General features: G+C 35.6%; 1 protein-coding gene across 1 annotated transcript in view; it reads right to left on the bottom strand.

Annotated features, from left to right (window-relative positions):
• The window catches only part of PLEKHH2 (pleckstrin homology, MyTH4 and FERM domain containing H2), a 53275-nt gene that overhangs the window by 23291 nt on the left and 17114 nt on the right, over positions 1–12870 (bottom strand). Inside the window, exons 4-13 of the mRNA XM_021526437.3 lie at positions 12260–12322; positions 11090–11239; positions 10560–10643; positions 8979–9060; positions 7507–7689; positions 5168–6156; positions 4191–4266; positions 3646–3740; positions 2876–3020; positions 555–691 (exon numbers count right to left, since the gene is read on the bottom strand). Of these exons, the coding sequence (XP_021382112.1) occupies positions 555–691; positions 2876–3020; positions 3646–3740; positions 4191–4266; positions 5168–6156; positions 7507–7689; positions 8979–9060; positions 10560–10643; positions 11090–11239; positions 12260–12322 (2004 nt within the window). The remainder of the gene's footprint in view (positions 1–554; positions 692–2875; positions 3021–3645; positions 3741–4190; positions 4267–5167; positions 6157–7506; positions 7690–8978; positions 9061–10559; positions 10644–11089; positions 11240–12259; positions 12323–12870) is intronic.

Below are 12870 nucleotides of genomic sequence, written 5' to 3'. Positions count from 1 at the left end.
TAACATTAACTACAGACACAAGCCATTAAAAAGCTCCTGCAGGCTGACCAATACGTCATAATGATTTGGTTTCTCTGGCCTGTCTTCACATTTTACTCTACCTAGGATTTCTCTGACGTTTTCCCTGTATGAGGAAAGGATACAAACTTATTACTGCACATAGATTTCCACTGATGACATCAGCTCCTCCTTGGAATGCCCTTCTATTTACCTAACTATTCAAATAATACTTTTAAACTGTTTTGAGTATTTCATATGCAATCTGATACCACACCTGGTTCCAAGAAAGGAAATCGCAAGTAATTTGAATTGTATTCTGGATTGTTGACCTATATTTTTTCCTTCATTATATAGGAAAGCTTAGAATTATCTTCCACTTTCCTTCACTAATTATAGTCTTACTTGGCTAACATTGTTGGTATATTTTGCTGTTTGTACTCATAAGGCAGTCTGTGAGTCAGCAAGATTGAATGAAAAGGTTTGGTAGCAGTCTTTGAACATAAATATATACACAGTACCTCAGGTGCACTTCTTCACAGAACTTCAATACTCACATTTTTTCCATTATCACTAGATGAGGATGAGGTCTTAGGAAGTTTCTGCTCTGGCTCTGAATAGTCTGTATCTACTGAATATGCATCTGGAGGAATAGCATAGTCACTTTCAGAGGTCACAGAAGACAAAGATGCACCTGTAGTAAAAGAAGAAGTAGAGTTTTTTTTCTTTATTTATTACACTAGAAACAACTGAGATCAGAGTAGCCATGCAGAAAAACATCTGAATAGAATCTGCAGGCAAATGTAAGTATCACCATAAATTCATCAGGAATCATGGACTTTTTTAGACTATCAGCACACTGAATTATTAGCACAGTGCTAATTCTCATTTTATTCATAATTAAACAGTTAAAGCCCCTTGTAAATGGAACAATAAAAAAAGTCTTCTGTATATTATAACTTTCTGTTACATTACCACAGCTTCTTTAAGGAGGGAGTTAATGCCATGAATCATACTCATTGTCTAGAAAAAAAACCCAGGATCTTTAATTAAACGAAGCAACCTTCCCCCTGCACTTTTTCTCACTCACTATAGCATCCGGATTTCTCAGGCAACTGCTTGCGTACTAAGAAGTCATACTCAACATCTGCTTTGTGTTGAAGCTGTAGGTGACTGTGTTTTGCAATCAGTATGAATTTGTATACCAAGGTTTTCTATCAGTTTCATTTTCATATTTCAGGGAGGATTTAGAGTTTATTATCTTTAATTCTGAAAAAAATGCAACCTGCTTTCAATTCTAGTCAATCAGTAATAAAAAATTCAAACTCCTCCCTCATTACAGAAATATTTTCATGCAAGTTAATGTCTTCTTTTGTAAGGACTAGTGTTACACTCTGCAAGGTTATGCTCTCCAAAACTGAAATGAAAAGCCTTTTTTCCTTTGTTTCAAAAATTTCCCAACTCATTTGCCAATTTTATTCTTAAAAAAGGCTTTTCTCATTTATTGCTTTGGTAAGCCACCAAGACTTTCAGAGTGGGTTCTTCTCTTCTCATGGTGGATCTTTCATAACAAATTGCAGCGAGCTAATCATGCTTTTGGTGAAATGTGTGATTGCCTAGATTTTTAAAGAATGTTATCTCAACAAAGACATGTACATATATGTGTGTGGTTAAGAAAGGTTTCCACACATGAAACAATGCAAGGACTATTTTATGGGAAGAAAGTATGAACAAAAGGAATGGTTCCATTTTACAGACACAGATATAAAGTGCAGGTAAAACCAGCTTTTAAATTACCCAATTTAGCTTTCCTGTTGTGTAAGCAGTCATGGCACTGTTTTTTGCTCAGCAGGATGGCTGCTGGGAAGCAGGATCTATGGGTCATTTTCACACTAATTTGGGAAAACTACTTCACTGGAAACAGGACTGGACTCCAGCTGTGGCTGCCACTGGAAAATGTTGAGTGGGACCAGTGGCTCTGTCACTCTGCTGCTGGGTCACTGAATGGAGCTCCTGGTAACTGGGATTTCTGCATGTATAATTGAGACTACCAAATAATGTTATTTAGCATTTCTGAAACAATATATAATGAGGAATCTTAACACTTGGCCTCACTGGGATCTTGGTCTCCCTTGGTTTAGACAGTGAAGAAATACTCACAGAGATGTAACACTGATAATGTCACCTAATGAGGAAAGACTGCATCTTTCAATATTATGAAGCATATTATTTCCATTTTGAAGATGGAAAACAATCACCTAGAACTGTGAGATTTGTCTTCCACAAAACACAGGACATTACCAGATTCAAGTGTTCTAACTAAATCTTTGCACTGGACCTTAAGACAATCACTGTAAAACAGAAAAAAGTCTTCTATTGCATGAAGTGACAGAAACAAATAATTTATTGAGGGAACCAACCGTTCCACCTCCTTTCTGATCACATGAAATTGTTTTATAAACTTGAATATATTAGTGTTTTCTTTCTGATGGCAATTGTTTTTTCTATGTCATTTTTGTTTTTCTACAGTTTAAAGTCACAGGAAGTCCTTGTATGACAGAGTATAGATAGAATGGTACTTCTTACTTTAAATGTACAAGTCACTTTTCCTTCATGACAACAGCCAGCTACAAGATTAATGCCTTAAAAAGGTATTTATAACAATAGCAATAAAAATAAAGCCATTTATAACAGTCCTTTCTACTGACTGAGCAATAGATGTGGGCTTCTTTCTCCTTACTGAGTAATAGATATGGGCTTTGAGAGCCTAGATTTTAGAAGTCCACACTATTTAGTGAAGAAATTCCTAAGAAAATCATGTAAACTGCCTGGTTTTCCAAACTTCCCAGAAGTTACTTGTTCTTAGGGTTTCGCCCACCTCGTTTCATAGCCCGAGGACTCCCTGGACCACTTCTGCTTCGAGAATCAGACTCGGAAGTCCTTGAGCTGGACCGAGAGCTGTCTTCTTCCTCAGATCCTGACGACTCATCTAGAAACGGGCTGTTGCTTATTTGAGTTGCTTTCTGCAGAAATGAACACAACATCCTTTGATAGCTTGCATAAGGGGTATCAGTCATTTCCTTCGTACTGTGGCAGGGCTCTGCTGGCTTCATAATGCTGAAAGCTGTTCTTGCCTGGGTTGTGAGTTCTGGCACAAAAATGTTAACATGAAACTGAATTCCCTCTGCCCTCTGTATACTCAACCACACCCATACTTTAAAACAGAAACCTGAGGTAGCTTAAGGCACTGGTCTTTCCAAATCACAAAAGGCTGCCAGAAGACAAACAATGCTGTGATTACTGACTGCTGGCTGTGTGACTAGAAACAGCTTTGGCACTGACACAAAGACATTTCTACACATACACACACTTTTAATTATGACACTGAATACCATGTGGTTCTGCTTAATAATTAAAAAGCCTTTGGAAAAAAATCAGCAAGGAACCTAAGAAGAATTAATCTAGGCCAGTAACATTTTATAGGCAGTATTTTTTTTCCCCTTGTGATTTGACATTTCTGTTACTTCTGGGGATCTTTGATCTCTATATATCAGCTTACAACTGGTAGTATCAAATGTGAAATAGCAAGTTCCTGGATGTGAAGCCTAATGGTTTTTAAAAATTTTCTTCAAACAGTAATACAGTTACCCCTTTCAAAGTGGTGTAGACAGGAGTGGTCATGTTCTTATAGATCAGAGAAGTGTATAATCCAGATATGGAGCATGAAGTTAGTGAAACAGCATCTAAAAAAGCAACATATTGTATAAATTGCCTTCCTCATTTACCGTCCAATTAACAAAATAAAAATTGAATATTTTTTGCATTGTATAACTGTTATAAAAAACAAACTAACTCCTGAACTGTTCTGGATGTGAGATTTATAGCTTTTTAAAAATTTACAGTGCTTTTAAAGACATAAATAAAATTGCAGTCATGAACACTAGCCCTTTTAAAATTGGTACCTGGTATAGATTCTTCAAAGTAGTGAAATCCAAAGTAAACTCAATGAACAAAGTACAAATTCAGCACAAAGTCAAGATCTGAGGTACCAGAAGACAATAGAAAGATAACCTTCTAGGTTTCAAACAGCTGTTAACTAAACCTTTCTAAAAATATTTTAAAGGTCCTTGCTCACAAATCACCATAAGAAGAGAACTTTTGTTAATGGGACAATGAACAACTAAACCACTTACTTTTATTAAGAGATTCCACGGTGAAAGCTTCAGACATCCTTAAACCAGATTTGGCTACAGCATAAATTCTACTTTCCTATACAAGCAGAATGGATTTGGTAGTAGATAAGTAAAACACAACAATTACTTCTGTTCTGTTTAGCCTCCTAGTCTTTGTATTAGTGCAACTATGTGATAAAAGAGTTAATACAATGACATTCTCAATAGCAGCTGAAAAATGCATCCTTCCTTTTTGTGCTGTACACTGATAGCTGTAGCCTTTTTCAACATGTTTCATACAATATAAGTAACTGATTTTAAAAAATACTATTATCGGGTTCCAAAGAAGCTATAGTAAAAATGTTTTTTAATGGAATATTGTGTGTTAGGAGCATAGAAATGCCATTAAAAGACAACTTTTTGACCATTTTTTGTGTTAAAAGGCTACAGTAACAAAATGTATAATGTAAAAATTTCACTAAAATATAGAGAAGTTGTTACATAATATATAATTCCTGAATAATAATTAATAAACATATTTAATGATGGCTTTAAAATTTTACTTGGAAATGTCATAAATTACTTCTATAATTTGTAGTTGTCTGCTGTCAACTTAATTGTCTAGATTGTGAGTGGTACAGTACTTACAGCAAGGGCATTGACACCACCATTCCTGAGCTGTGTTAGCGTTCAGATAAATAAATAAATGCAGTCATAAGCATTACATCCGTGGATACACTCAAAAAGACATACATAACTTAAGATGTCACATGGAAAAAAGATGGGTTTGTCTATAAAATACAGACTATGTTTTTCAGTGGCAGGAATACTGTGCTGAAAATTAGACTAGATTCTGAGCTTGTAGTTCTGATTAAGGTAATGCTGTGTCTTGTCAATGAACATAAAGTCATTAAAATAGAGGCAACAAAAATCACAGAAGAGAGTAATGAAAATAAGTTAGTTTTGCTAGCAGGAGAAATACCTATAAGCACACTTACCCAGGAAGGAAATCGATGTAATGGAGGCGTTGGAGGTTTGTTGGTAGCACCTTTTTTTGTCGTATCACAAAGTTCCTGGGCTTCAGCATTTTGTGCTTCAGTGGTGTCATAGGTAAACACTCCTTCATCACAGCCAATCTCCATTTTCTCTAAAATATCAGCATCTTCTCCATCCACCAGATCTATGTCTGTTTCCTGAGGTCTCCATGGACGGATCATGCTTATGGCATTTCTATTTCTACCAAACATTCTGTCAGAACTCAGCTGGGGCTGGCTTAGGTGTTTCTTTGCTAACACTGAATTTAGACCAAAGACATTAGGAGTCCGTAACTTTGGATGTGGCAAATTTGAGGGGAAATCTGATGGAGTTGTGCATTGAGAACCTGCAGAAGTTGCTAGAATTGGGTGTTTGGGTGTCAGAGAAGGAGTTAAAATTGGACTTGGGGTATTTGCCTCACTGGATGAGGATGAATAATCAAGTCTCTGTGACTGAAATTTTTTATTTAGTTCATCTGAAGAACTATCTTGGTCTTTCTTTTTCCTTGTGAAGTCAGAGTTGCACTTTCCACCCAGATTGCTCAGGCCTTTTCTTTGGGACCCTTGCTGCCATGAGTATAGCTTTTTTTGCTGAGTCCTCTTAACATCAAAACTCTCCTCTTCAAAGAGAGAACTACTATCATCAGATGCTGTCAAATACATTTCACTTCCCACTCTACTGTACCTTGCATTCTCTTCAGATGTGTGGCTTGAAAGAGTTGATGCACACCTGGATTTCAGTCCTTTATTGTCTCCTCCATCCTCATCTGAGCTCCAGTCACTCCCAGTAGTGCATGAGTTCTTTGACATGTCACTGTCTATGTCTTTGGATGAGCAGCTTGTTCTCACATTTTTGTTCTGCTCTGAACCAGAGGAACTTTGTTGCAATGACTTCTGACCTTTATTTGTCTCATGTACAGGACCAGCAAAGGTAGTTTCCAGGATATCCTTCTCTGGAGGAGAAATATATAATGAACATGAGAAAATTACTTTAGCAAACGTGACTGATAAATGGTTTTGTCATCATGCCTGCAAGTAGTAAGTAGGAAATAATTTCAAATGTATGAGAACATTTATTATTTTTAATATTGTAGATAATAAACATTAAGAAGAATATTATAAATTCTTTAATGTGACTGAATGCAAATTAAATGTACCAAAAAACTGTAATACATGTTACTCAAAGTTCTATCTGAACTAAAAATATCAATAAATATAAAGATAGGCAGACTGGAGCCATATTTTAAAGCCACATATGTGTGAAAACAAACAAAAAAACCTAACAATAAGCCAACTACTTAAGAGGGCATACAAATTCAGCTGCTTTATTAAATCTAAGGAAAATTAAAGTTTAATAAAGCTTGTCAGAAAGGATTTTCATTAACAAATCAAGTATTCTGAGCATTTCTACAGTGTTTATACACAGAAATTTATTCTGGAAGCTATTATTGTATTCCCAATGGTGAATGCTTAAAATATACAAGAGTCTCATGGAAACTACTTCAGGAAAGACGCTGTGTTAAAAATAGCTTTGTTCCTGCTCTCTGCTTTTACCTGGTTTTACAAGAGAGAGCTATAGCTTGCAACATATTAGTGAGGCCTGCATGCTCCCAAATTAAATTGGATGCAAGAATAGGGTTTTTCTACACAGACACTTGGAAAAATCTGTGTTAAAGACCTGTGTGAAGTTAATGTGGACTGAATAAGACAAAGATTTAAATTTCGCCCACATTAAAGTAATTAAGTCCCCAGAATTATCTGTTTCCATCTAGGCAAGCCTATGGTTCTATGTCTTATCCTTTCTCTTGAAAAAAAAAACTCTTACTTCAATTCCCTCCTCTGTAAAAATAGAAGTAATAATACACAGCCACCTTCATAATGAACTTGATGTAATATAAATACAGAAAATATTCATAGGATCTTTTTCAGTTTTAGATTTTCAAAACACCTCAGCTTGCCATTTTGGGTACCGTGAGTAACTGGAGAAAATACTTAAGTCATAAACAGTACAAGGGATTTGAGCAAAGGACCAGAGCAACAACAAAGGTCACAACCACATCTTTACTTTGTAGCCAAAGCACCCAGGAGCCTCTTCATGCTGTCAGATAATGCACTAGTGGTATTACAGAGACTGTAGTGCTCAACAGGATGATTTCTTCCTAGTAATAGAAGAGTAGCAATGGAGAGGGAGACAGTACTGGTATGCACTTTGAAAACAGCTGGTTTGGATGCACTGGCAGAGTTGTTGATTTTAGTTTCCCACTTGTGTCAGAATAAAAATGGTAGTGTTGATGACAAGGTACCTGGCATGTTTTTGCCTTCAGGGTAGTTTGACTCCTTAGATGAAGCCTTGCTTATTTCTTCAAGCTTAGGAGATGGCTGAGGACTTCTTGCTCTATTTGAAAAGCATCCAAAAGTCAAACTGCTTAGTCGCTGACACTCTCCAGGCTTTTGTGTTGAAGTAACAGATTTCTTACCAGTAGCTTCTGAAGAATAGTAATTAAGAAATCTTGTGTTAGTGAGATACAACAAGCTATGCAACTCTACTCTATAGTGCAAAGTTTTTTTTAAAATGTAACTAAAATTTAGAAAAAAAATATAATAAAAATGTTTTATAAGAAAAAAAAGCTACCTGACATCTCTCCATATCAGGAGAAACTCAGAGCAATGTTTCTAGTTCTGAAAAATTGATATAACAATAGAAAGAAAAAAATCTTTTAACAATTTGACAGGAAATACAGAAGAGTAAGTTACCAGATTTAGAAGGTCTGTATGGAAAAGGACTTCAAGAGAAAGTGAAAGCAGAAAGTGATGAATGCCTCGAATATGAAATCTGTCCTCCTTGTTCATAAAAATCTCTGTGGCGGATCCAGGAACAAAAGGCCTACCTGTAAAACTGCCTAAAACAGTACCATGTGTTCATAATTTATAGCCTGTCACCAGCATGGACACTGCAGATGGTAATAAATTTTTTCATATTTTTGGGCATATCAGTAACTATAGGGTCTCAAAACTACAGGGTCTCAAAAAGTCTTTAAATAGATCTCTCAGAAGAGAATGACTAGACGTGTATGGGATTGCTACTTATCAAAAGATAGCAAAGAAGAAAAACTATCCAGTTTCTTCATTAAAAGAAAAGTGCATTTTAGTTTAAAAACTTTATATTGTATATGAATTTGTAAATTTTCATATTTTCATTTTCATTTCACTCTCCTCTACATATGATTTCTAAATATCTTTAGAAAGATGTATGTGTCTATATAATTTCTTGATAATGTATCTTACATGTATATGTAAGATACATTATCAAGAAATGACAGCTAGGTAGCAAAATAAGAAAATTTTCATATGATAGTAAATTGTAAGCTCAACCAAGTATGGAGAGGACAATGGGAACCTTCAGACACAAGAAAATTGGTTAACAGGCAACATGGTGGTGAATAAAATTCAACTGTGATCAATATGAAATAATGCTCCTTGGAGGGGATATTAATCTCTTTTCTATTTACACTTATTACTTGCAGAACCTCTTAAGTATCAGTGGTGCCCATTCGCCCCTCAAAAACCAGCTGTGCCTTGTCTGTGTGTCTTTTCAGAATAAAACCAAATTTTTCTTTTCTAACACCTTCATGTACAGTCATGCTGATGTCAGTTCAGACTCTGAAATCCTTGTGATTTCACAGAGTATTTTCAACCATGTAGATGCACACATTAATAGGGAATAGAAAGAAATATGCCATATAGAGAGAAGTTTTCAGAATATTTGTACATTTACCTTGCAGTTTAGATTGTACTGTTTTCATCTCTTTGGTTTGCTTTTGGTTGATCAAGCGGAGATTCTGATTTTCCACTTCTAACTAAAAGCATATAAATGTACTCTCATCCATTGGTGAAACATATCTTAAAAGTCATTACATATTTTACCTTTTTGCTGAATTTCTGCTTATCTAAGGATACAGCTAGTTCAAATAATAATCTCCTCTCTGCTAATTCTCTAAATACCAGTCTAGGCATCTCTTTATTCTGAACAACTAAATTCCCTGCAATGATTATTTGCTCAATTCTGCCAAAATCATTGCCCTAACCAAGCAAACCCATGACTGCTTTAAAAATCCTTTATCAGTAAGAGAAAAAGAAAACTGCACTGGCGTTTTAATAAAAGCAGAAGGCTAGAATTACAAACTCCTGTGCCACTTAGCAAAACCAGAGCGAGGAATCAGACAGAATGCTGATCCTAATGCCTCCTTACAATCCCACAGCAAAAATTAAAAAAAAATAGGTGCCAACAAAATTTATACAAAGCAAAAGTTTTTGTGTAAGAAATAAAAAACCAAAAAACCAACAACCCTTTGCTGTAGCCCACAACTAGGAGGTAAAAGATGCTGGTTCAAACTCCTGCTTCAGATTAGAAAACAGATTTGCATCTGAGTATCCCTTGTCACACAGAAGGGAGCCAGCAATTCCACTTCCCACTGAGTGACACTTAGTCACATCTGTGAAACTAGCTTGAGATTTTCCATAAAGAGTAAGTAAATACTCTGAGTCATACTTGATTTTGTCCAAAGTTTTTCATTATAATTTTAGCTAACTTTATTAAATTATTTCTAAATAATTTATTTTAGCCCTCACAGACAAAAAAGTAAACATTTTATGTAAGAGACTTCTAGTTTCTTATTTCAAAAGCAATAACTTAATTGTTTTTCAACTCGAGTATAGCTTCCAGTTAACTACAAGAGAGTAAGATTTTAACTTTTACAGGCAACTTTAAATTCTACACCCAGGGAGGAGAAAGCACAGCTGCACCCCAAAGCTGGCAGCCTTAGGCAGGGCAGAGACATGGTTATCTTACCAAAGCAGAGAAAAAAGGGAGACAACTGGTCTCTTGAAACTAGAGCTGGTGTCCCTGAAAATATTCATGACTAAGAGTAGTGTGGGCATTGTGAAATAAAAAATGATCAAGGCCTTTTTTCTGCCAGGCCCCAGCAGGCTTGGTCGGCTTTCTGGGATTATTCACACTTTAGGCATCTGCTTGAATAAGCTCAGTTTGCCAGCTAAATTCTCTCAACTAGTGGAGAGAAACTGACCTTTCAGAGAGCAGTGCTGTGTCCTTTCTCCAGAAAAAGGACCCAGATCGTACTGGCTGACCAAATCAGGTATCAGAATTGAGGTGACATGGATACTCTGCTCTCTGTGCCATTGTTTTCAATTCTCTTCTTTCCAGCAAATAAATATAAAATCAATGAAACTGGGAAGCAGTTTTTACCATGGCACGCAGGCCTTTAACAGCCAAAAGTTCAAAGGGATATCCAGTCACACCATTATATTTTCTGTGTAAGTATTGTAGCAAGAATTATACCTCATGAAGCTTGACTGTCACCCATTCTTTTATTTTAGCTGCTTTTTCTTCTATGATTTTTGCTTCTTGCAGTCTTATTTGCTTCTGGAAAAAATTGACATAAGCATATTTTTCACTGAGTATATAATCTGCCTGAGTAGTATCTTCAGACACAAATCCTAAAAATACTTGAAGAAATTCAGGCTCCTGGATAATATATGGTCATTTTTAAAAAATGAGGAATAGGGTCTTCACAGAGGCTGCTGTTCCTCTTTCCTCTAGTAAGAATGAAAGCTCTTCAGGGGGGACAGTGAAGAGGAATATCATCTTTCCCCTCTTAAAGGTCACATGTTCTTTCAGTGGAAGCCAGAGCTTAATTTGAAAAGGAATAAACACTATTCAAATTATATACTTCCAATGGGAACCTCTTTAATCAAACAACAGAAATCATGCTAAACTTTTTTGTCATCCATTCATCTAAATTTTTACTTTTCTTTTGTATAATTAAAAAGGGAATTGATGTTTCTTTTTGTAATATCCTTATTTCTAACCTGTTCTTCAAGTTGTTGCTCCAATTTTTGTATTATATCATTTTTATCTTGTATCAGGATCTCCAGATCTTGACATCTCTTATACAACCTGGTTTCTGATTCACTTGTTTGAACATTTGCTGCTTTTAATTTCTCTTCCATGATCTGCACCTATTTGGAAAGTCAATATAAAAGTTTAAGGAACATAACACTCCAAGTTAAAGGTAGTAATTTAATCACAAAATAAACATAAAATTGCCTCCACACTTACGATTTAAGACAATCCTGCAAAGTTTTGAAACCTATTTGAGAAGAAACCCCATAGTTCATTAGATCTCCCTATTCATTTAATACCAACAGTACTAGCAACACACTGGAAGATCTTACACAGGTTTTGTTACTATTTGGGAGGCTTGTAGTTTTGTAACACAGAAGCTTTTATAAACACCAGTATGGGAAGAATGCAATTTACTTACAGGGAACTGTAAGCAATGTTATAATAAATAAACAATTGCACACTGTAAAAAATCCCAGCAAATTGTTGGTAGCATTCTAAAAGATTGCTTAAAAATACTTGGCTTGTAGTCAGGAATGTTTTCTAGCTCCAAATGAGTACATGAACCTTTTAGTCTTATAATTTTCAGTTTCTATCTGTCTCACAATAAGATATGAGGAATGTTTCAGGGATACCAGAAATATGTTCAGAAAATGTCTACAGCAGCTTAAGTCTGCCATTTGGAATCAAAAGGCAACTTCGGTTAAATAATTAGCCACAGTCTCATTCTTTAAATGATGTAACTTCTACAAGAGGAACGAACAACACAGAGCAGTTCTATCTAGAGGCAGTATTGGGTAGCCTGATTTTATTTTTTTACAGATCTTCTAAAACAGATTATTGTTTCCTCTCCCTTTTGGTTCCACATGCATCATAAATCAAAGACTCATGATGCATCAATGAAGAAGCTCATTCCATGTATCTACTTTTGATTTGTGATGTTAATTTTGACTTTATTGAAATTAACTGAATAGTGAGCAAGGAAAGGTGTTAGAACTCTCTGTTAAGACAAATCTATAGATTTCAAAAGAAACTGTCTTCTCCATTTTTACAAGTACTTAAAGCAATTTTTTGAATTTCGTCTCATTAAAGTATCACATGCACACAGCTAGTGGAGATACTTATTCCATTTATACCTGCTGAAACGCTCTCTCTGCTTGACGATCAGCATCTATAACTTGCTTCTCAAGCTGCTGCATCTGTAGATGTATAAAACAGTTATTACAAAGAGTTATTATTATTATTATTATTGTTGTTGTTGTTGTTGTTGTTGTTATTAACAGTTAAATGGCCATGCCTTAGTGGTGGGCAGGAACATAAAAATAAAAGGATAAACTGTGTGTCAGACTGAGAAAAGAATACACCATCATGACTGTATTAAAACATTGTAAATACTCTTCAACAGAAAAAAAAAATATACACCTTTTCTTCATAATTAATTTTCTGGCTGCCATATGACACACTGCTTTTTCTCCTCTGCCAGCAAGAGTAGAAATTCCTCTGATAATAGTCCTGAAACTTTCCTCATGTCCTTCCAAAAGAGGCAGGAGTAGAGGGAACTTGGCTGCTAATCCTTCTGATGTTGACAAATTTAGTGTTTTGGATAAATATACTGCGAGGACTGTCCCAGACTTCTCTACTGTTGCATGAAAGAAGGCAGGATGTGGCAGAAGGGACACAGTGGCCTCAGGTGCTCCACAGCAGCAGTGGATGAAGACAGAGACCAGCATCCATGGAGAAGTGCAGG

Source organism: Lonchura striata, chromosome 3, assembly GCF_046129695.1.
Source record: "Lonchura striata isolate bLonStr1 chromosome 3, bLonStr1.mat, whole genome shotgun sequence".
NCBI lineage: Eukaryota > Metazoa > Chordata > Aves > Passeriformes > Estrildidae > Lonchura > Lonchura striata.
Note: the sequence above shows the minus strand (reverse complement) of the source record. Positions and strands in the feature narration are given on the sequence as shown.